Raw genomic sequence first — 20,620 nt, 5'->3', positions numbered from 1 at the left:
GCAATGGAAAGGAAATATTTGTAGGTAGAGCGTGGAGAATGTGTGTAAAAGGCTTCCCTCGCCCAGGCAGCAAATGCTGAGGAAACAAGCCACTTTTTTATGCTGATACAATTTGGACAGGAGTTAGGGGTAGGGGAGTGAGTGTGTGTTGATCTGATTCCCTGTGCCCAAGAGCAAGGACAGTCACTTCATCCCAGCCCCTGCACAGTGTCGAGAACACAGAGGTGCTCAGCAGATGCTGGACAGATATCTCCTGGGAGCATGCGGTATTTGCTCTTCTTTCCTCTCATGTTCTCTGTTCCTAACATTCCTCTATTTTGGCAGAGTGGGGAGATGGAAGGTAGGCAGAGTCTCACTCTGTCACCCAGGCTGGAGTACTGTGGCCCGATCTCTGCTCACTGCAATCTCTGCTTCCCAGGTTCAAGCAATTCTCATGCCTCAGCCTCCTAAGTAGCTTGTGATTACAGATGCCCTCCACAACACCCAGCTAATTCTGTATTTTTAGAAATCGGGTTTCACTATGTTGGCCAGGCTGGTCTCGAACTCCTGGCCTCAAGTGATCTGCCCACCTCAGCCTCCCAAAGTCCCATTACAGGCAAGCCACCACTCCTGGCCTCTTCTGTTTTTTAATTATACCTCTTCTATTTTTTGTCACCTTAATTCAGTGCAGAAGGTTTTCATAGTAACACTAATAATTAATATGTATGGATAGTTAATAATGTGTCAGAGCTTATAATGTTAAATAAGATAAAGTTTATCTCATTTAATCCTCACTAGAATAACCCTGTGAGGTAGATAGAAGAAGTTAGAGAGGTTAAGTTGCCTGCCTAAGGTTATCCAGGTTGTGCGTGGTTGACGGTGCCCTGCCTTTCCCCCTGACTTTAGCAAGACAAGAATACTGGCAAGTTGCTTCTGCCCTCTGGGCTCTGTTATAAAGTGAAGCTGCCGATCCACAATGGAGAACACACTCCTGCAAGGCCAGGCCTCCACAGAGGCCAGAGGCCAGTGCTGGTCAGAGCACCCATGAAGCTGGGTTCAATCAAGCTGGGGGAATCTTCAGGAAGCCCTTATATTCAGAATTGTGTTCTGCACGAGTTGGGTCCTTTCCCACCATCAAACTTAGAAAAAGACCCCTAGGAAATCCCTCCGAGTTCAAAGAAGGGCCCTGAGAAGTCTTCCCACATCCCTCATGGGTTGGAGGACCAGTTTTGCCAAGTGTTTTCTGGCCCAGTTGTAAACATCATTTGTTTGCTTGTCCAGCAAACATTATTGGACACCTACTAATGCCGGGTACTGCACTAAGCACAAGGATGCGAAAGGCCCAGTTCCTTCCCTGGAAGCCCACAGCCCACGGAAGACGGGTGTGTAACGCAGCATGTGCAAGCGGGGTGACAAAGGCCAGCAGGGAGGTGAGCAAAGGATGCAGGGAGTGGCTCTCAGTGTCATGTACACCCCGCATGGGAAGGCCAGTGCAGCAGGGTGCTGGGTACTGTCGCCCTCTGCTTCTCTTGGTTGGAGTGTCAGTGTGGGACCCCGTAGGCCCCAACCCACCCAAGGGGAGGCAAGTGAGCAGGTGACAGCGTGGCGTCAAGGGGCAGTAGCCAGAGGGAAGAGGCCTGGTCAAGCCTGGAGAACTGAGCAGAGCGGAGAGCCGCCTCACCAAGCCTCTGTGTTCCCTCTTGTCACGCGTGTTGGAATGAGGGGGAATCTCTAAAGATATGGGTAGAAGGAGAATGACTCTCCTTCCCACTACCTCTCCACCATCTCTCCCTGAAACTTCAGGAGCATTCCAAATATAACACAGGGCAGGGGGTCTTCCTGTCATGCTCCTTGAGTGCAGCGGCCATGGCCACTCCTTTCTCAGAACTGCCACTCCCAGAGTCTTAGCACCGCTGGCTCTGCACCCATCAGGGAGGTATGGTCTGCTCCTACATGGCTGGCTGGGCCATTCCTGGGCAGATAGTATTGAGTAAGGAGCACCCAGTGTCTGTGTGGTTGGCATGCAGTGGACACACCCTGGACTGCATGCTACATGTAAGCATGTCCTGGTGAAACTAGTGGCCAGTTCTTTCTTGTGTTGCAGATGGCCATTTGACTGTACTTCCACAGAAGCCAAACATGGCACACGAGGAACTGGGCTTGAGCATCACAAAGATTTACTGGTAAATGGACAGGCATAAGCACCGTTAACTAGAGAGCACAGTTACTGACTGTCTCGGTGGCTACACAGCCCAGCAGACCACACAGGGCCCTCTGGGGGTGTTGAACAATGTCTTCTCCCAGGTAGAGGCAACTGGACCGACACAGAGAGCTCTGGGTACCGCAGCCTCTGCCAGGAAGAACAGTTCTCACCCAGGGGAGGCCTGCAAGGAATTTGCAGGTCCTCCCAGGCCAACATGGCTGCCTGGGTTTAGCCTGACTTGCCTGCGAAGAAGCTCCCAGAAGGCCGTTGCTGGTCAGCATCCCAGGTACCAGGAGAGCTTTCTTCGTGCTTCTGTAAATTTAGCCCTGGCTAAATAGGGCTGTCCTCTGTGCCCCAGGCTGCCCTACAAGATGGGCTTGGCCTGCAGAGTGGTAGCTCAGGGGAAGCAGAACTCTCAGGTGTGGCTTTGGCATGGTCTGGCCTTGCCGTCTGACTTACCATTGACCCGGCTGGCCTGGAAGAACTCAGGGCCTAATTCAGATTGTTCTGGTCTTGGTTCTCAGGTAGAATGAGAGTGGCGTGGGACTGAAGTCATCACGCAGGCTGTGTGAGAGCTCTCGGGAGTCTTTGGTTGACTTTGGGTAGGGGTGGGGGTGAAACCCAGCAATCCTATGGTTTTCCCCACCCCACCACTCCACCCTACCCCTTCGTATGGGCAAGGCAGAGAGGGCAGAGCTGGGCCCCAGTGCCACGTGGGACGGGCCTATGAAGATGTCAGGGAAGCCCAGAGTGTTCTGGGGGGCGGGGGACACATTCATTTAAATGACTCTGAACCTAGGTTATAAAACTGTATGTCAATATTTTTAAAGTCACAGAATGAATGCAGAGCTCTGCCAGACTCAACACACTGTGTTCCAGGGGGTGATAAGATGAGCATTAGTTCAGTGGAAAAACCCAAGACCAGAGGGGTTTTCCTTTAATCTTCTGCATTTCATGTTTATACTGAGGCAGGCAGCCCTTGCAGGAGAGGATTCATTGATCATGTAACCAACAAATGAGGCCCAGTCACATTGCCACCTGTCACCTGTGTTGGATTGAAGTGATAACCATCTACGGGCAGTAAGAATGTATTAAGGCAAATGTAGCGTGTCCCATTAGGCCAGCAGAAGCTGTCTTGGGTTCCGCCTGCCAAGTTCATACACCTCTGCTTCAACAGTGATAAGCTGAAGGGAAGTTGCAGGCACCATAACTGCAACCCCTAGTCCTTAATTACTGGGGGGCTGTGCTTTCACCCCCCAAAATCAGTCTTGTTTGGCACTCAGTGTTTTCTGTGGTGCAAACAAGCAAATTATGTCTCTGAAATGCCTCATTTGTTCCCACAAACATTTTACCAGCTCCTCTATGTGCTGCTTAACTCTGGAATACCTAGATGGGCAAGGCCAGGTGTTTCCCACCTTCCTGCCCCATGGCCTATGGTCTGCAGAGGAAAACTAGCCTCCAGAGAAAGAAAGTCTGGATTCACAGATGAGCTTTGGTTTAGAATCAGCCTACAGGACCATGGAGCCAGGGAGAGAGGGATGCCTGAGCTGAGTCTGTACAGCCCCAACGGGAGCTGAGTGGAGAAGGTGGGCTTGGGTGTGGGAGCAGAGGGGGCAGCGTGGAAATCCCGCGTGGCCTAAGAGTCTGGGAGCCTGTCACCCATGAGGAGGCCCCAAGGGATCCCTGGGGGACAGAGGCATTGATCTCCTTGTGGCTGGTAAGGAAGCAGGGCTGAGGCCAGGAACAGGCCAGCAAAATTGTGGGGGCCAGGGAATGTGACGGCCAAGGACCCTCAGAGCACTAGCAGCTAAGAACCCTGGGCCATAGTCAGGCCTTGGTGAGGGACTGACCTGGTGACCTCTTGAGGTTTCTCTGACTGTTCAGAGCTCAACAGAGAAAACATTGTAGATTCATTGCCCAGCTCAGAGCGAGAAAACTCCCTTCTGGAACAGTCTAGAAAGAGGCTTGCATGAGGCCCAGCACCGAGGGGCCATGCTGTCACGTGGGCCAAGGCATCTGAGGGGCAGGGGCCTTCCCCATCTCACCGCTGCTGTGACCCATGACCCACTCTGCCCTGCCCTCCTGACCCAGGGCCCAGCTCATCTCCGTAGGGGGTGGGAGGAGCCTTAGCAAAGGAGAGGCCACACACGGTGCCTTTAGCAGTGATGGGGAAACCAAGAGCAGGAAAAGCATCCGTGCTCAGCCCTGGGCAACTCAGACAGGAAAGGGCCCAGCCCGAGGCAGCCATGAGGAGGCAGCCGTGCCAGGGAGGTGCTGTGGGCCTCAGTGCTGCTGCTGTCCTCCTCATCCAACCGCAGTCGGGGAGAGGCAGAGGCAAAGCGGGGACCTGGAAACAAGGCTTCCAAGGCAGGGACAGTTTCCCAGCCCAGCCAGGCAGTGGCTGCAGGGGGCCATTTCTGTTTGCCTGTGCCTGTGACCGGCCTTAGGCCTAGAGCAGGCTGGAATAAAGGCTCTGTCCCTGGGAGGTGGCTGGGCAGATGGAGAGCCAGGTTCAAATGGGTGACCCTGGGCTCTGCGGCTGCTGTGACCCTGGCAGAGGGGAGGAGGCGCTCTTGGCAGTCAGGAGCAGGATGATGATAGTGACACAGCTGACCACTGGGGTGCCCAGCCCCTAGGCAGCCGTGTGCTCCCAGGGCGAGCTCTGTGTTGAGTTCCCACTGTCAGCAGAGCCCTTGGCAGGTGCCAGTAAGAAATCCTGCTGCTCCCCCCTCCTTAGAGGGTTCAGAGCAAGCGACGCAGGGTCACCTGAGGACAAAGCACTGGACGGGATGTCAGGGACCCTGGGTCTGGGAGCTTGGGCAAGTCCTGCAAGCTCCCTGAGCTCCCTGTGCTCCTGCCAGACATGAGAACTCTCACTTCTGAGACTTAGGTGGACTAAGAGTAGCGAAGTGCCTGGCAGTCTCCAGATCCAGCCCTGCTACACCGTGGATGGGACCTCTGTGGTCACTTCTGTGGCCTCCCAGAGACACCACCTCCCTCTGTCACCTCAGGACCAACAATCCCCTCCCTGTACACTGGGTGTGGGGGGACAGTGAGGAGTGGATGAGGAATTGAAGAGACCACAGCTGCGCTCTTGTTTCCCTGCAGACTTTAGTGGCTGTGGGGCTGGGGTGGTGGCCCTGCTGCAGGATCTGACCTAGCAGCTGTGGGGGCAGGCGCAGTTTTCAGATGTGGGCACACAGGTTCAAACTTGCAGCAGCAAAGCTACTCGAGGTCCCAGGAAGACCAGGCTCATCTCTCATTTTTGTGGCTGCCTTGGTAACGTCTGTGTGTGAGAGCATGTGTACGTGCAGGAAAGAGAGAGAGGGAGAGAAAGAAAGACCTGTGCGTTCCAGAACACCCTTCTTCCTTAAACACCCAAGTGCCCAAAGCCTAATTGTAAAACCTAAGTAGTTGCCTCCTGAAGTCTGTGATGGCCCAGCTGGCCCCCACTGAGCTCTGTTCTGGCTCCAAGCCTACAGAGCCAGCTTCCACTGCAGGGGCTTGAAAGGGACCCCTGGCTGGGAGCCAGCAGAGCAGCAAACAAAGTTGTTAGGGGCACTGTGGGGACTCCCCCAGGTGGCCAGGGTTCTGTGTGCCCATGCCACCCTTCCTGGGGACCTCGTTTCCAGTTCCTGTTTGGCAGGGGCTGTCACTGGAGAGAGGCTTATGTGTCAGCACCATAAAGCAACCAGCAAGCCCTAATGACAACGCTCTGTAAGGCCACACAGCGCAGCCTGGCACCTGGTTCTGCTCGGGGGCTGGGCCACTGCCAGCCTGCAGGCCTGCCCCTACCTCCGGGAGCGGAGCCTGAACTTGGGGAGGGAACGAGGCTTCTCGGCTGGCTTTACCCTGAAAAGAGCCTTCTGCACTGTCAGCCCAGCCCCAGTTCCAAGCCAGCCCCCTTCTTGCTCCCCACCATAGCCACTGAGCCTCCCTTTGGCAAGGCCTGAGGGCCCAAATGTGGCTGCCTGGCCTCTGGGGATTTCCTTTCTTCTGAGCTGGAAATACAGCAGCTGAATGTGCCTGTCTGCAGCGGGGCCCCGCCCGCTCCCCTATAGAAAGGCCCTGCCGTGGACTGAGCCTCCCAGCCTAGGAAACCTGGCTCTGGCCTCCCCCACAGGCCTGTGATGTCTGGCTCCGGAGGCCTTCTCCTCTGGGCTTTTCCATGCCTGTGAACTGGGCCCCATTCATTTCCCTGTGGTTTCATGAGAACGTCCAATGCATTCAGGAGGTTGCAGAGTGCACAGGAGGAGAGGGGTCAGCAAGAGGCCCGAGCTGTGACTGGTGGGCCACCCAGTGGCCACAGCACCCTCTGCTGGAGACTGGCAGCAGGGTGCACGGCCAGCGGTGGGTGGGGGTTCATCAGTCAGGCAGCTGCACTTCGTCCGGACCCCCACCCCACCCAGGCCAGGAACTCTGCCTGCGGCTCCCTCTCTGCAGGCCTCCACATTCCCCTCCCAGGCCCCAGCCCTACCCAGCCTGGCCCAGGACAGAGCTGCCACCAAGATCTTTTCCACTTTCCCTCCCCAGCAGCATCCGACCCCTGCCTCGCAGGCCCTGCGGTTTCCACACTACACTCAACTTCTGGCCGCTGGGAACACAGCAGGTCCCACGTGAAGGCGCCGCCACCTGCGCCCCATGGGCTGCCCAGCCATGGAGAAGGGGCCATGCTCGGGCTCTCAGCTTCCGAGACAGGCCCAGCAGCTGCCTTCACGGCCTCGGCAGAGCCCAGGGCACCGGAGCTTACAGGGAGCATGTGCCCAAGTGTGGAAAATTTGGTCTGCAGAAGAAATGAGGCTGAAACTGGCTGGGAGCAATTCTTATCAAAGCCACGTTAGCAGTTTTCAGCAAGAGCTAATTGAACAAGCTCTGTGAGTGGTCTCATTCCATTAGCAGGAGCCTCCTACAGTGTGACAAGGGCCCTAGTAGCTGAGGGCAGAAGAGGCTGTTTCTGTCCCACATTTGGCTTTGGCCATTGAAAATGGATGCATTTTCAGCGTTGGGCACCGGCCCTGCCCCTCCACCCCGACATCCACTCATTTCCAAAGCCACTCTCTGAGCGTCCGATGGAGGAAGGGGTGGGTGAGTTTCTCAGCACTTTAGCAGGTGCATGGATCTGAAATGGGACACTTTTGGAGACATGGCCTCCTTGCCAGAGGGTGGCTTTGTGGTGGGGTTGGGGGGGCAGAAGAAACTTCTAGAAGTGTTGTTTTTGCTGTGTTTTTTTGTCCAAGTCCTAGAGTTGGGGCACCCAGGCCAGTCACATCATAGGATGTATAATAATAAGGTCTTATTTATTCAAGCCAGGCACTTGTACATTGCTTCCCTGTTTTACAGGGGAACAAATTGAGATTCCATGAGGTTAGGAAATTTGAAATCACACAGCGAGCGGTAGGGCTGGCATTCCATGCAAGCCACTGAGAAGCCCCTCGTCTCTTTTCCTCTCCTGATGGCAGGGCCAGGAGAGGTGAAGGACACCCCCACCCCTACCACCTGCCAGGCAGGACCTTCCTGGCCACAGACACCCTGGATCCCTGACTGGCAAAACCCAGCCCCAGCCTTTCAGTTGAGCAGAGAAACACTTAGATCTGGTTCCTCGATGGTCAGGGAAGACAGGCTTCCTCTGAAATGCAGATGGCTTTACCCCTTTCTCATCTCATTACTTCTGAGCCCTGCCAGTGTGAGAGCTGCCTTTACCCACATCATCCTTTAAGAGGCAACAGAAACAGGTCCCACCTGAGCCAGCAGGAATGCGGCACCCAGTGGCTTGCACACTCCTGATGCTTGCAGACACCTTCGGGGCTAAGGACACCTTGTCGTAAATGCATGAAGAGCCCACATTTCATGTATGTTGATGTTGATGCTCTTTCTTTAGAGGGACATTTGTGCACTGTGGAAACCTCTGTCTACCCCAGTGTTACTCTTGCTGTGAGGAGTGTGTACTGTGTGCAGGGGGCTGGTGGCCTTTCCCTGCTGTATGCCACAGCGTGTGAGGGGCTCATTGAGCCTCACACCTGCCCTTCCTTTCTGCTCTTGCCCCGGGGAGGCCCAGACCCAGGGAAGAGGGGTACTGGGAGTGAGTGCCAAGAAGCTGGGGTCCTAGCCCTGTAGCCACTGTCACAGCACGACCCCACCCCAGACCTCCAGAGTCGTGGGGTCCTGGTGGCACAGGCTCCAGAGGCTTGGCCAATGCCCGGCCTGGGACCAAGGCCCCATCTCTGAGGCCTTGGCTGGCTGTTCTGGAAGGTAATGCTGGCTGGCACCCATTCGCAGCCCCTCCAAGAGCAGTTGTGAGGCAGTCCCTGAGCTCCAGTGCCCCGTCCCCAGCAGGGCCCAGTGATCTCATGCCTGTGCCTTGCTGGCGCTGGTAGGAGTCGGGTGACACTAGGGCTGGTGCCTATATCAGGGCAGCAATGTCTGAGGCCGAGGCAGGGGCAGGGTGCCCTCCCATCCAGCAGCTCCAGTGCCCACTCTGCCCCCTTTGGGGCTCTAGTGGCCCAGAGTGTGGAGGGGCATGGCCTGAACACCCAGGACAGCTTTAGGCATTTCAGAGATTTGGCTGCCCTGGCTGTGCACCTAGCACTGCTCCCCAGGAGAGGGAGGGAGGAGGTCGGGGGAGAGGGCCTTGCTGACCATGTCGCTGTTTCAGCCTCCCTCTCTGGCCCTGGGTTCCAGAAGGACGGAGCCCCTGGGTTCTAAGCTGGAGCTGCGCCATCCCAGGACCTCCAGGAGGAAGAGGCCAGGCGCCACCTGCTGGCCAACTAGGGAATTGACAGGGTGGGGGACACTGGAGCCTGGGGTCCCTGTGCTGGCCCCAGATGAGAGCCCTGACTCCCACCTAGCCTACCCAACCCGCCCCGCGTTGTCCAGCTCAGTTCTCCAACCCGTGGTTTGGGGCCCCATTTGCAATGGTGAATCCTGAACTCAGTGCAACTCTGGCTGCTGGCAGCTGGGCTTGGCCCACACCTTCCTGTCCCCAAACTCCACTGAGGACCCACCTTCTAGCGACCCCAGGGTGCTACCACCAGAGCCAGAGGCCAGTCCCATCTTTGCTCACTCCTGCTCAGAGCCTATCTGTTCTCTCCACTCCCATCTGCTATCAGAAGGACTTGAGGGCAGGAAACGCCCCTGCAGCTGTCCTCAAACATCATGGCCAAGGCTGCGCCCGGGAAGCGGACTCCCTGCAGTGTCAGCTCCCTACTCAATGCCCTTGACCTTTGTCTGGGTCCATGCTTGATGTGGCCCAACTGGCTGGGCCAGAGCTCCACAGGCACTGTCCCGATCCCCAGCCTCAAGAGGGAGGAAGGGAGGGAGGGGCCCAGAGCACAAGGGAAGCAGAGACTCAGCCACGGCCCTGGCAAGGTGGGCATCTCCTCCAAAGCCTCAGCAGGCTTCACGTGCAAGGTCAGCAAGAGTGCACTTGTTCTCTGTGGAGGGCGGGGGTGACTCCTGGGACTGTGCTGGGTCCAGGGAGGACAGGTAGCGGAGTTGCCAGGGAAGCAGCTTGCCTGAGGTCTGTGGTCATGGCAGAGGCTTCCCCAACAGCCCTGCCCTCTCCCTGTCCCCTCCCTCCTGTCCTTGTCCTCGTGTTCATTGAAGACCACAAGAGGGGATGTGGAGAGCCCCTACAGGAAGTGAGAGCAGGAGCCTGGCTCAGCCCCAGAGGCCCCCAGACATTGAGTTCCTAAACCCGCAGGGTGGGGCATGGGCATAGGGAGACCCCAGGGTGGCCCAGCACAGCCCTGCTCCTTCACCCTGCCTGCCTGGTGGCCTCCTTAGCTTTCAGCCTCAGTGCAACCCGCTGTGGGGCCATGCTGCCCCCTGCTGGCCACTTTGCAAAATGCAACCCAGGATTGGCCCTGAGGCTACAGGTGTCCCTCTTTCCTGAAGGCTGCCGCTGGGCTGGAGGGAGAAGGGGATGCCAGTGAACAGCCGGGTGCTCCCGCCCAGGGGGATTGTCCGACTGCATGGGGAGAAAGTCCAGAACCGTGCCTGGCACATGGTAATCTTCGTGGAGTGAGAGCAAAAGTATGCGTGATTGTGTGCATCTGAAGCATTTTGGTGCTGATGGCCTGACCAGTATCAGATATTTTTCGAGCAGCGATTTTGATGATTCTTGGGTTCACAATGTCTTATTATGAAATCCAAATGAAAACAGTCTAATGGCACCAGACAGTGATACAGGTGAGCCTAGAACAGTGTTCATGTCAGGGACTGCAGCCTGCTTTTCAGAGGAGGCTTCAAAAGAATTGAGGAACAGAGATTGATGGCAGGGATGAAAATCACAGGGCATGTTGAGGCCATATGGGTGGCAGGTGGGGCAACAGGAGAGCAGCATCTGCATATGAGGGCTTTTGATGAGTTGGACAGAGGGCTTGTCAGTGCAAAACCTGTTTTCTCTGCGTCCATGACAGCTCTGAGCAGGTGCCATTGTGATGCCTGTCCTGCATTTGAGACAGAGCATGGGGAGGGCTCTGTGATTTGTCCAGGATCCCACAGCAAGAATGTTGTGGAGCTGAGATTCAAACTTGGACTTGGGAGGCTTGTCATGTGTTAAGGACTTGAACACAAGGGTTTTCAGCAGGAAGTGATGGGCACAAGCACAGATGAGGGGCTGGGAGGTGGCGTGGCACATTACAGGCAGTTGCTGCCACCCAGAGGGCAATGTGGAAGCTCCTCCTTTTACCTGCTAGATGTCCTGTATGGTAGAAGGGGCAGCTGAAGCTTGATCCTTGTGGCCACAAGCCCCAGCTGTAACCTGCCTTACTGTGTGCCACGAGCCGGCCCAAAGAAGTCCCTGCAGAGGAGGGGCCAGGGTGCTGGGCTGGCTTCCCTCCTCCCCGGTGGGGCCTACCCTTGGCCCTATCTGGTGGCATCTGCCCTCCTGGGGCATTTCCCAGCCCTTCTTCCTCTGCAGCTCGGGCTCCCTGGGGAGGCAGATGTGCTCTCAGGACAGCCTGGCAGAGCACAGCCACATGTCTGCCCTGGTAGGCCCACTCTGGATGGAGGAGGGGCTCTGCATGTCGGCACTCTCTCTCCCTTCCTGTGGCTGGCTTTCTTTCCACAAGCATGGCCAGATGACGAGAGTCACCCGCAGCACTACCCACATCTCCTGGAAAGGAAGTTCGTGGCAGGGCTCCCGCTATAGCCAGGCCTGCGGGAACTCTCTCCCTGACCTCTCCCACCACAGGGGAAAGCGTGGAGCTGGGCATGAAGCCTGAGGAAAGGCAGGGAGGACAGAGTGCCCCCCAGGCTGGGCAAGGCTCCGAAAGCCCCATGTCTCCCCGAGGGGAGCAGCTTTCGCCATGAAGAGGGTCCTGGTCACCAAGGCATGAGGACATGCAAGGCTCCTGCTGTTGCGCTCACGTGATCCTCTTGTCCCACCAAAGGTGGGAAAAAGAAGTGCATGGCCTCCTGCCCCAAATTTGGTGGCAGAGACAGTGGTGCTGACCTCAGTGCTGTGTAATACCAGCCCCCCAGCCTTTGCCTGGCTCACCTCCCGCATCACCTATCAGTCCCTGTTCCTTCAGCCTGGGACCTTGGCCTGCTCAGTCCTTTCACTGGGAGCCATGTCCGCTCACAGTGACTGCTGAGTCTAATGACACCCAAGTGCCGTGAAGCCAGAGCAGCAGCTCCTAGAAGGGTGACTCTGGGATCTCATCCCACCCCCGGTCCTTCCCCATCCCCTGATGAGGGCTTCCCTCTTGCTGCCTCAGGCTCTCCTGTTCACCCTCAGAGACCCTATTGGGAGGCTTCCCTCTGACAAGGCACAGTCCCAAGGGGAGAAGAGAGCCCAGCATTCCCGGGACTTCGGGATCTCCTCGGTCCACTCACCACTGCCATACACCTCAGGGAGCCCTCTGAGCAGGGGCTGGACCGGGGCCCCTGTGTTTCCATGGCCTCGGCGGGCATGGTGCCCTTTTACAGTTGGGGCTGCCTGAGGATTCCAGGCGTCCTGTCATTCAGCAGAGATCTTTCCTCAGCATCTTCTCCGGATCAGGCGGGCTGCTGAGCTCTGGGGCTGCCGTGGTGAATTATTTAGTAGACAGGAGCTTCCCTGCTCTCCAGGGTCCCCCTCTATGGGGGAGCCAGCACAGGAGCTGGCCAATCAGAGGAGAAGGCAGTGTAGACTGACTGGTACAGGGGAGACCATGGGGGTGCTGGGCGAGGCAGGGACTTGGCTGAACACATGAGATGGCTGGGAGGTCGTCCTGAAGCTGAGACCTGAAGGGTGATAGAGCCAGGCGGGCTGCAGTGTGAGAAAGACTGCACAGCTGTCCCCCAATCCCAGGGTCCCTCCCGTCTCACACATCCTCTGCAGGCTCGTGGAGGAGTTCATGCTCTTGGCCAACATGGCGGTCGCCCACAAGATCCACCGCGCCTTCCCGGAGCAGGCCCTGCTGCGCCGGCACCCCCCGCCCCAGACACGGATGCTCAATGACCTGATGGAATTCTGTGACCAGATGGGGCTGCCCGTGGACTTCAGCTCCGCAGGAGCCCTCAATGTGAGTGCTGGGCAGGGTTCAGGGGAGGCCCCGCTTGGAGGAAAGAAGAGAAAGACCTACAAGGTCAGGGTCTAAGGGCCTCTGCTTCCCCTCAGCATCCGTCCCCTTCGGCCAGGTCTCTCCTGTAGCGGAGGAAGGAGGCCCTGGGAGAAAGGCCCCCTCTGAGTCACAGGGGCCCTGACGATGGGTCCTGTCCCCTTACCAGGACTGTGCCAAGACAGATACCTGGGGGCTTAGCAGAGAGCAGGGGTGCTGTGGCCAGAAAGGGCTGGTCTTTGGCCCAGAGGCTTTCAGTGTGGGGGCTGGAATTGTAGGAATCCGGTGCTCCTTGCCTCCGGTGAAGCTAAGGAGCCCAGGACCTTGGCTCTGGTCCTGGTGGAGGGAGACTTCTTACCCAGGCCTGACCCTGGTGGGGGCAGGGAGGTGCCCTAGCCCAGAGCTCTGGAGCCCAGTGAGTCTAGGCCAGCCAGCAAGACATGGAAGGGACAGATCTCAGGCCAGTGTAGGCCACAGGTTGTAGGCAGCTGACCCCTCTCCCCACCCATACCCTCTGAGCAGGGCTGAGCCCCACAGGCAACTCTGCCCCCCCAGAGCTGGGCAGGAGGTGCTCAGCAGACTATGGGGCCCAGAGTCTCTCTCCGAGCTGCCCCACATGTCACACAGGTTTCTGGGATTTGCTTCTAGAAAAGCCTGACCCAAACATTTGGAGATGACAAGTACTCACTGGCCCGGAAGGAGGTGCTCACCAACATGTGCTCCCGGCCCATGCAGGTAAGAAGGGCCCAGCTGCTGTCCCTTCCTGCCCCTGGGAGCACACATGGCCCCAGACCCGTGACCTCCATGTGCAAACGCAGCCCACCACCGTTCCTGCCCTGCTCTGGGCATGGCTGGGTGGACGGGGGCTGCTCCTCCTCTGCCAGAGGCGGGGACACTCCTGGGGGTGGGAGGGGAGGCCAACCCCAGGCAGCACCTGGGAGGGGCACCCTGAGCCTCTTGAGTTTGAGCCGCTGCCTCCTGCTTGGACTTGCTCAAGGACAGTGTGCCCTAGAGCTGAAGGGCTACTGAGACCTCCTGTCAGGCTGGGGTCCTGGAGGAGAGACAGTGTCCCGTGGGGCTTCCTGTCCCATGGAACACTCTGCAGCCTCCACCTCAGCATGTGGAGTCCAGCACCAGCTGTCGGCCTCTGGCCATTGTGGGAAAGAAACAGACTTGGCCGTGAGCCTGGGCCTGGGCCTGCGGGGAGGCAGCAGCCTGTGGGGTAGACAGCTGGGCTTGCTCTGGGACACCTGTCACAACCCCTAAGCTTGAGCTTCACCCATGTAGGGCCCAAGCATCCTGGGACCAGGACTCCAGTGGACCCTGGGGTCAGTGGGAGCTGTGGATACTGATGAGTCTGCTCTGGACCCCAGCTCAGCCCAGGGACAGAGACAGGCCATATTTCAGGGGCTGTCACTCAGCAGATTCAGTCTGTTCACAAGAATGGATGGCTTTAGCTGACCTCAGCAGATTTATCTTCTGGCACTTCACCTTGTAATCTAGCAGGACAAGCTCTGCTGGGTTGGAAGCCATCAGGGCCTGCTTGGGCCTGGCCGCCCTGACATGCCCCCAGTCCCAAGTGTCTTCCCAGCCAAGCACCTGCGGCACCCAGCAGAGAGGGGCTGGGCCATGCCTGCTGGGCTATCTCTTTCTACACTCCAGTGGCTCTAGGCCTAGCAGAGAAGGCACAGCAGCCCCTGAGTCCCAGAACTGGCTCTGGCTCTGCCCGCTGGGCCCCCTCCCATGCCCCCGCCTCCACATCCATCCAACTCCAAGGAGGTATAAGCCAAGCTGGAGCTCCAGGGATTGGAGCCGCTTCTAAGTCAGCCAGCACCCGAAAGGCTGCATTCTCCTGCTTCGCCTTCCAGGGAGCTTGGAGGCACCCTTCCCTGGAAATCCGATGGCAGGGAATCATCAGAAGGTCTCCAGTGCTCCTGTTCCTCAGCCCCGGGAACTGGGGTGGGGACAGGGCGGGGAAGCCGCAGAGAGCACAAAATGGTGTGAGAGGGCACGCGGTCCCCAGTGAGCTTCCGCATCAGAACACCAGGGCTGTCCCAGGGACTGCTGGGCCTGTGTGAAAGCCATGGTCCCCATCCATCCCACCTGACCCTGAGCACCTCCAGCAGCCAGGAGAGGCCCTTCTCAGCCAGGTCATCTGGGGAACTGCGCCACCGCTGAGAACAAAGCCCAAATGTGTCTGGGCGTAGAGGCTGCGCCCACCTCCCCCGGAGACTTGCCCCAGACTTAACCCAGGGCCCAGCAGGGGCTGGAAGGGAAGCGGAGTTAGGGAGCCGAGCAGGTCACCGCCAGCTGCGCCCTGGATTCCAGGGCCCGTGTGCACAGAGTAACAGGAGCCGGCTGTCTGGCCAAGGCCACAGGACGGTGTGAGTGTGCACAGCAGCCAGGGAGCAAGGGAGCCAGCAGGACGCACGGGCGTGACCTTGGGCGTGACAAGGAAGAACCGGTTCACTCGCTCCCAGGCAGCAGCACTGGCCGTGGCCCCCAGCCCTGAAAGCTCGGGGGCTGCAGGATAAGCAGCTCGAGAGGCTGTGGCCCCAGCTGGGCCAGGCTGTGTGCTGGTCCCTAGAGACTCTGGGTGTCTCCTGCCCAATCCTGCCTCCTGCCCAGCACAAGGGCCTGTGGAACTCAGACCTCCGTGTCTCAGTCCCAGGAGGGTCAGATGGTTGGGGATGAGAAGGACCGAGGCTGACAGGCTGGAAACTGCCTCCCTTGGCTGCTGTGGAGTACTGGGGGCACAGAGGTGCTGGGGTGAAGCATGGCTTCAGCTGGGCAGTATCAGTGCCAGAGGTGATGAGGTCGGCCTCAACCAAAGGTGGGCCTGGGCTAGAGAGGAAGCGCCAAGAGCCTGAGACTCGAGTTGCACACAGCAGGGGACGGCATCCTGGGCTTTCTCTCCCACCACCCACTCTGGCCAGATCGGAGGAGGGACTTGGCCTCCTTGAACAAAGACCCATAGGCTCCTCAGCTTCTGCATGTGTCTCCAGCAGACAGTGTCTACAGCCCCCGGTCCAACCAAACCACAGGCTTCCTCCTCCTCCTCGTCATCCTCCTCTTCATCATCCCCCTACCCCTCCTCCTCCACCTCTGCCTCTTCCTTCCCCTCCTCCTCCACCTCCGCTGCCTCCTCCTCCTCTTCCTACTCCCCATCCTCCTCCCCCTCCCCATCCTCCTTCCCCTCCCCCTCCTTTTTTTCTTCTTCTTCCTGGGCCAGAGTAGCAACCCCAGCCCCCTGCTGGGGAAGGGTAGACCAGAAACTGTGGGTTCCTGGTAGTGCCTGTCCAGGCCATTCTCAGTACTGCCATCTTGAGGGCACCTGGGAGGCCCAGGCAGGCCACATTTGTCTTCTGGAGAGGAGCATGGGCACCCTTGGGCTCTGCCCAGCCAGCCTCCTGGCCTCCCTTTGGGTCCCCTTCTGCAGCAAGGGCCCTAGCCCTGGTCCTCCCTGGCTTCACTCAGCAGCCGGCAGCCCCTGTGCACACATCACTGCTGATGGCGAGACTGTGGGTGGTGCAGGCCCTCCGGGTCTGGCCAGGCAGCTCTGGGCTGACCAGGCTCTAACCTGCCTTGCCCCGCCCCACAGATGGCACTGTACTTCTGCTCCGGGCTGCTGCAGGACCCGGCTCAGTTCCGGCACTACGCACTCAACGTGCCCCTCTACACACACTTCACCTCGCCCATTCGCCGCTTTGCTGACGTCCTGGTGCACCGCCTCCTGGCTGCCGCACTAGGTGAGGGGTGTGATCGGGGCCCGGGCAGACCTGGGCCAGCTTAGGGCTGCCCACCCCCACAGCGGGTGCTCAGTGGCCCAAGACCACTCTGCCATGACTTCAGAGGTCCTGCTTTTAGGTGACCAAAGCTCAGGCAGCCTGGCCTGGAAACTCTTCCTACGGGCCAGTGCTGTCCTCCCCACAGCCAGCTGTGGACACAGCTGGGAGGAGGGTGCTGACCTTGGAGGGCCGCTTTCTCCTGCCCTGGATGCTAAGGGCCTAATCTGACGCCTGGGGCAGAGCACTATGCAGCCCATCCCCCTGCCTTAGCACTTCCCAGCCCCCAGGCTCCCATGCCCCACCCATGACCCCATCCCTCTTCCCAGGCTATAGGGAGCGACTAGACTTGGCCCCCGATACCCTGCAGAAGCAGGCGGACCACTGCAATGACCGCCGCATGGCCTCCAAGCGCGTGCAGGAGCTCAGCACTGGCCTCTTCTTTGCCGTTCTGGTCAAGGTGAGCCCTCTAGCCTGGTGCCCCTCACTTCCCTCTGGCTCCCAACCCTCCCGGGCACCAACTCACCAGGAGGCTTCAAGGAGCCCAGGGCAGTGCCAGGAGGTGCCATGGCTGCAGCACTGTCCCTGCAGGAGAGTGGCCCCCTGGAGTCAGAAGCCATGGTGATGGGCGTCCTGAACCAAGCCTTTGACGTGCTGGTGCTGCGCTACGGCGTGCAGAAGCGCATCTACTGCAACGTGAGTGCCCTGGGAGAGCCCGGGGGCGGGGGGGGGGCAGCCCAAGCCATCCCACCCCGGAGGGGTGCAGGCTGTGATGGGTCCCACTCCACCCCTCGCTCCCCCAACCCTAGCACAAAGCCTACCTGATGGGCCTTGCTGAGATGCCCACCTCTTCCACCTGGGATGGTGGCTCCAGGCCCAGGGCCAGGCCTGGCCCCCTTCCCCAAGGACCCAGGAACCAGAAAGCGGCCCCTCCATGGGCAGTACAGCTCGGCAGGGTGTGCAGGCTTTGGGGACTGTGCTTATTAGGAACGTGAAGGAAAGGCCAGCGAATGGTCCTTGGCCGCTCTGGAAACTGTGTCCCCTGAAGACAAGGGAGAGAACTGTCCCTGACCCGGCTCCTGCGCTGGGTGACTGTTGATTCACAGTTCTCTCTAAGGGGACATGGACCTGTCCTAATGCCGCCTTAGGGGCTTGGCTGCAGCTGGCCCTGGGGTCCTCAGGTCACCACCTGGCCCCTGTGCCTGGCTTTGAATTTCCTAATATCCAGAGTGCCCGGGGAGTGCAGTGTCCAGCCCATTGTGCGCAGCAAATGTGGTGTTCATAACCTGGAGCCGGGCAGAAGAGGAAGGACGGAGTCTTCCTCTGGGGCTCTGTGTCCTGAAGTTCAAGTCTAGGTCACCCTGCAGTGGGCCCAGCCCCGCCTGCACCGACAGATGGCACCAGCAGGGGGCGCAGCACTCCTCCGCCACTGTTCTCTGTTCCCACCTCAGTGCAGTGAGCCCTGGGCCCATTAGCACACGGAGCCAGGAGCCTGCAAGCCCCGCCCTTGGCCCGTGGTTACTCTCACCTGCTGCCTCAGCCAGAGGTGGCCTGGCAGGGCCTCCCTGAAGCTCCTTCCAGCCAGGCAGGGGTGGGCCAGGATGGAGGGCCAAGGGCCGCCTCCAAGCAGTGAAGCCCTCCAAGGTGGAAAGGCAGGCAGCAGCACCCAGGGCCGAGGCCTGAGGCTTGGTGTTTGCACTCCAGGCACTAGCCCTGCGGTCCCACCACTTCCAGAAGGTGGGCAAGAAGCCGGAGCTTACGCTGGTCTGGGAGCCTGAGGACATGGAGCAGGAGCCAACACGGCAGGTCAGAACCCCTCTGTGTCCCATCACCCCAAGTCTTGGTGAGCCACTCCCTGCCTCCTGTGGTGTCCCCTGCCCTCATCTGTGTCTCCTGGGCTCCCCCAGCACTGCAGCCTCTTGGGTGGGGTTTCAGGGCCCCCCGGCCCTCCCAGCTCTCGTAGACCCCTCCTGAGGGCCCTGCTTTCTGGCACCACCTTCCCTTCCTTGGGGACAACCACAGTGGAGAGAGGCGGGGCTCTGCTTGTCCCTCTAATGCAGGGGTGCTATCCTTCTGGGGTCCTTTTGAGAACCTGAGAAAAGCTATGAGTTTACACCCAAGAAATTGTTTGGAACCAGTTTCACCAAAGGTGGATCTGGGCTCCCAGGTTGTGCTTCGTAAGCCTTGGGAGCGCTCAAGATGCCTCTTACTCCAGCTCTGCCCTGACCCAGGACATTCCTCCTGGAGCAGGCCCCTGTTACAGATGGGCCAGCAGAGGCTTCCAGAGGCTGAGGGAGGGGCCTGGGTCCTGCAGGGACCGAGGCAGCCCTCATGGCTGTATTCTGCACAGGTCATTACCATCTTCAGCCTGGTGGAGGTGGTCCTGCAGGCAGAGGCCACAGCCCTCAAGTACAGTGCCATTCTGAAGCAGCCAGGCACCCTGGGCCACCTGGGCCCTGAGAAGGATGAGGAATGTGACGGCGAGCCTGAGGACTGAGGTGCCAGCAGAGCTCCACCCACCGCCTGCGCCACCTGCCGGCCCCACCGCGCTGGCTTTAGGAATAGGACCTCTTGACATGGAGGGAGACTTTTAATTTGGTTTTTAACAACTCAGGGGTTTGTTTTTATTTAATTTTTGCAGCTCAACTTTTAAACAAACTGCAGGGGAGAGGGTGGGGCTGGAAGGAAGGCTGAGGCCTGGTCAGCAGTGACCCCAGCAGAGCAGGCCCTAGTCTTTCTGGGAGGCCAGCTCCCCTTTTCTCTGGGCCCTTCTGCCCTCCTCTGCCCAGGAAATGGGGGTTTTCAGCAAATCAGTGTCACAGAATAAAATCAAGTGTGAAGTGCCATCTGGTGTGTGGGGTGCCTGTGGGAAGCCTGGGCATGGAATGCCCCTTGCACCCAGGACAAGGGACCCAGCTCAGGCTCCACCCCTTGCTGTCCAGCCGATGTCACCACCCGGAGCCTTCCCGTGAGTTCCAGCATGATTCAGAGCGGGCTGCGTGGCAGACTGATGCCGGAGTCTCATTCTGCCTGATTAAAAATGTAATTAGTATGCAGGACTGAGAGAGCCCCCCCGTCACCCTGATGCATGTGGCTGTGTCCAACCCTGTCCCCGCTTCCTCTCTACACCAGCTCCACAAGGCCTGGTGGGGTTTGTGGGTCCTGTGACACCCCCTCCCTTCAAGCAGCACTCTGTGAGGCCCTGTCCCCAGCTCTGGTGTGAGTTGGTGCCCGGCAGCCCTAGGCCAATCCTGTGCTCTGGCATTGCTAAGGGAGCCTGGACAGAGAAACAGGCCTGGGCCTGGGGAAGGGAGGAGAGCCCTTCAGTGCCTTCCCAACCAGGAGGAGAAAGCAGCTCCTGGTGACACAGCCTGGCCCGTCCCACACCCAGTGTCCTGAGCACCCACGGATCCCACTTGCCTTGGGTCCCAGGCAGAGCTGCCCGGCCACTGGGCAGTCCCTTCCTCAGCCAGCCAGAGCCCAGCCTGCACTCCTTCCAGTCTCAGTGAGGGAAGCTCCCTGGCTTGGCTTCCCCAAGAGCTGCCAGAAACTAGGATGAAAGCCACGGTGAGCCCGGCCTCTGCTCCCCGTGCCATTTCCTGGGGTGTCGGGATTAACAAGCTCATTTGATCTGGTTACAGTGAATTTTCTTCAAAGAAACGCTCAATAGGGTCCCTTGTCAGAGCCTCACAGCGCCTGGACCACAGTGACTGGGCACGGCTGCCTTTGTTCTGCCACCATCAAATGGGGGCTGGCTGTGGGAGGGGACCAAAGACATCCCTCACCTGCCCTCGGTGCCTTCCCTCCTCCAGGGCTCAGTCACCTCAGGTGGCCTCAGTCTGTGTGTCCTCACACCCCTGAGATGTCCCAGAGGCCACGGTCACCCCATCTGTTCCTGTCCCCAGAGCCTTCTCCTGGAGCCAAGTATGTGCAGGGACAGGCAAGCATCTGAGGGTTTGGTGTTGGGGTGAAGGCTGTGTGTGGGGTGCTGCCAGGACCCAGGCAGCCTGTGAGAGCCCCAAAGAGGAGACACCCCAGCCCCCCTCCCCTCTACGCTGCCCCCCCTCTGAGGAGACACCCCAGCCCCCCTCCCCTCTACGCTGCCCACC

The 20,620-nt window shown here is 58.9% G+C and overlaps 1 protein-coding gene across 2 annotated transcripts in view; it reads left to right on the top strand.

Annotated features, from left to right (window-relative positions):
• DIS3L2 (DIS3 like 3'-5' exoribonuclease 2) overlaps positions 1–19,357 on the top strand; it is a 385,644-nt gene extending 366,287 nt beyond the window's left edge. The window contains exons 15-21 of one of the 2 annotated variants that reach the window (XM_032277907.1): positions 12,507–12,690; positions 13,375–13,461; positions 16,328–16,475; positions 16,841–16,971; positions 17,103–17,207; positions 18,216–18,317; positions 18,862–19,357. In XM_032277907.1, the coding sequence (XP_032133798.1) occupies positions 12,507–12,690; positions 13,375–13,461; positions 16,328–16,475; positions 16,841–16,971; positions 17,103–17,207; positions 18,216–18,317; positions 18,862–19,008 (904 nt within the window). In that variant the 3' untranslated portion in view covers positions 19,009–19,357. Of the gene's footprint in view, positions 1–12,506; positions 12,691–13,374; positions 13,462–16,327; positions 16,476–16,840; positions 16,972–17,102; positions 17,208–17,739; positions 17,829–18,215; positions 18,318–18,861 lie in introns of those variants that run through there. The other variant, XM_032277908.1, reaches the window with a different exon arrangement.
• The last annotated feature ends 1,263 nt before the right edge of the window (positions 19,358–20,620 follow it).

The sequence above is a fragment of the Sapajus apella genome, unplaced genomic scaffold, assembly GCF_009761245.1.
Source record: "Sapajus apella isolate SASKATOON/1434 unplaced genomic scaffold, GSC_monkey_1.0 scaffold10, whole genome shotgun sequence".
Lineage (NCBI taxonomy): Eukaryota > Metazoa > Chordata > Mammalia > Primates > Cebidae > Sapajus > Sapajus apella.
The sequence above is the reverse complement of the archived record's forward strand: the minus strand, read 5'-3'. Positions and strand labels throughout refer to the sequence as shown.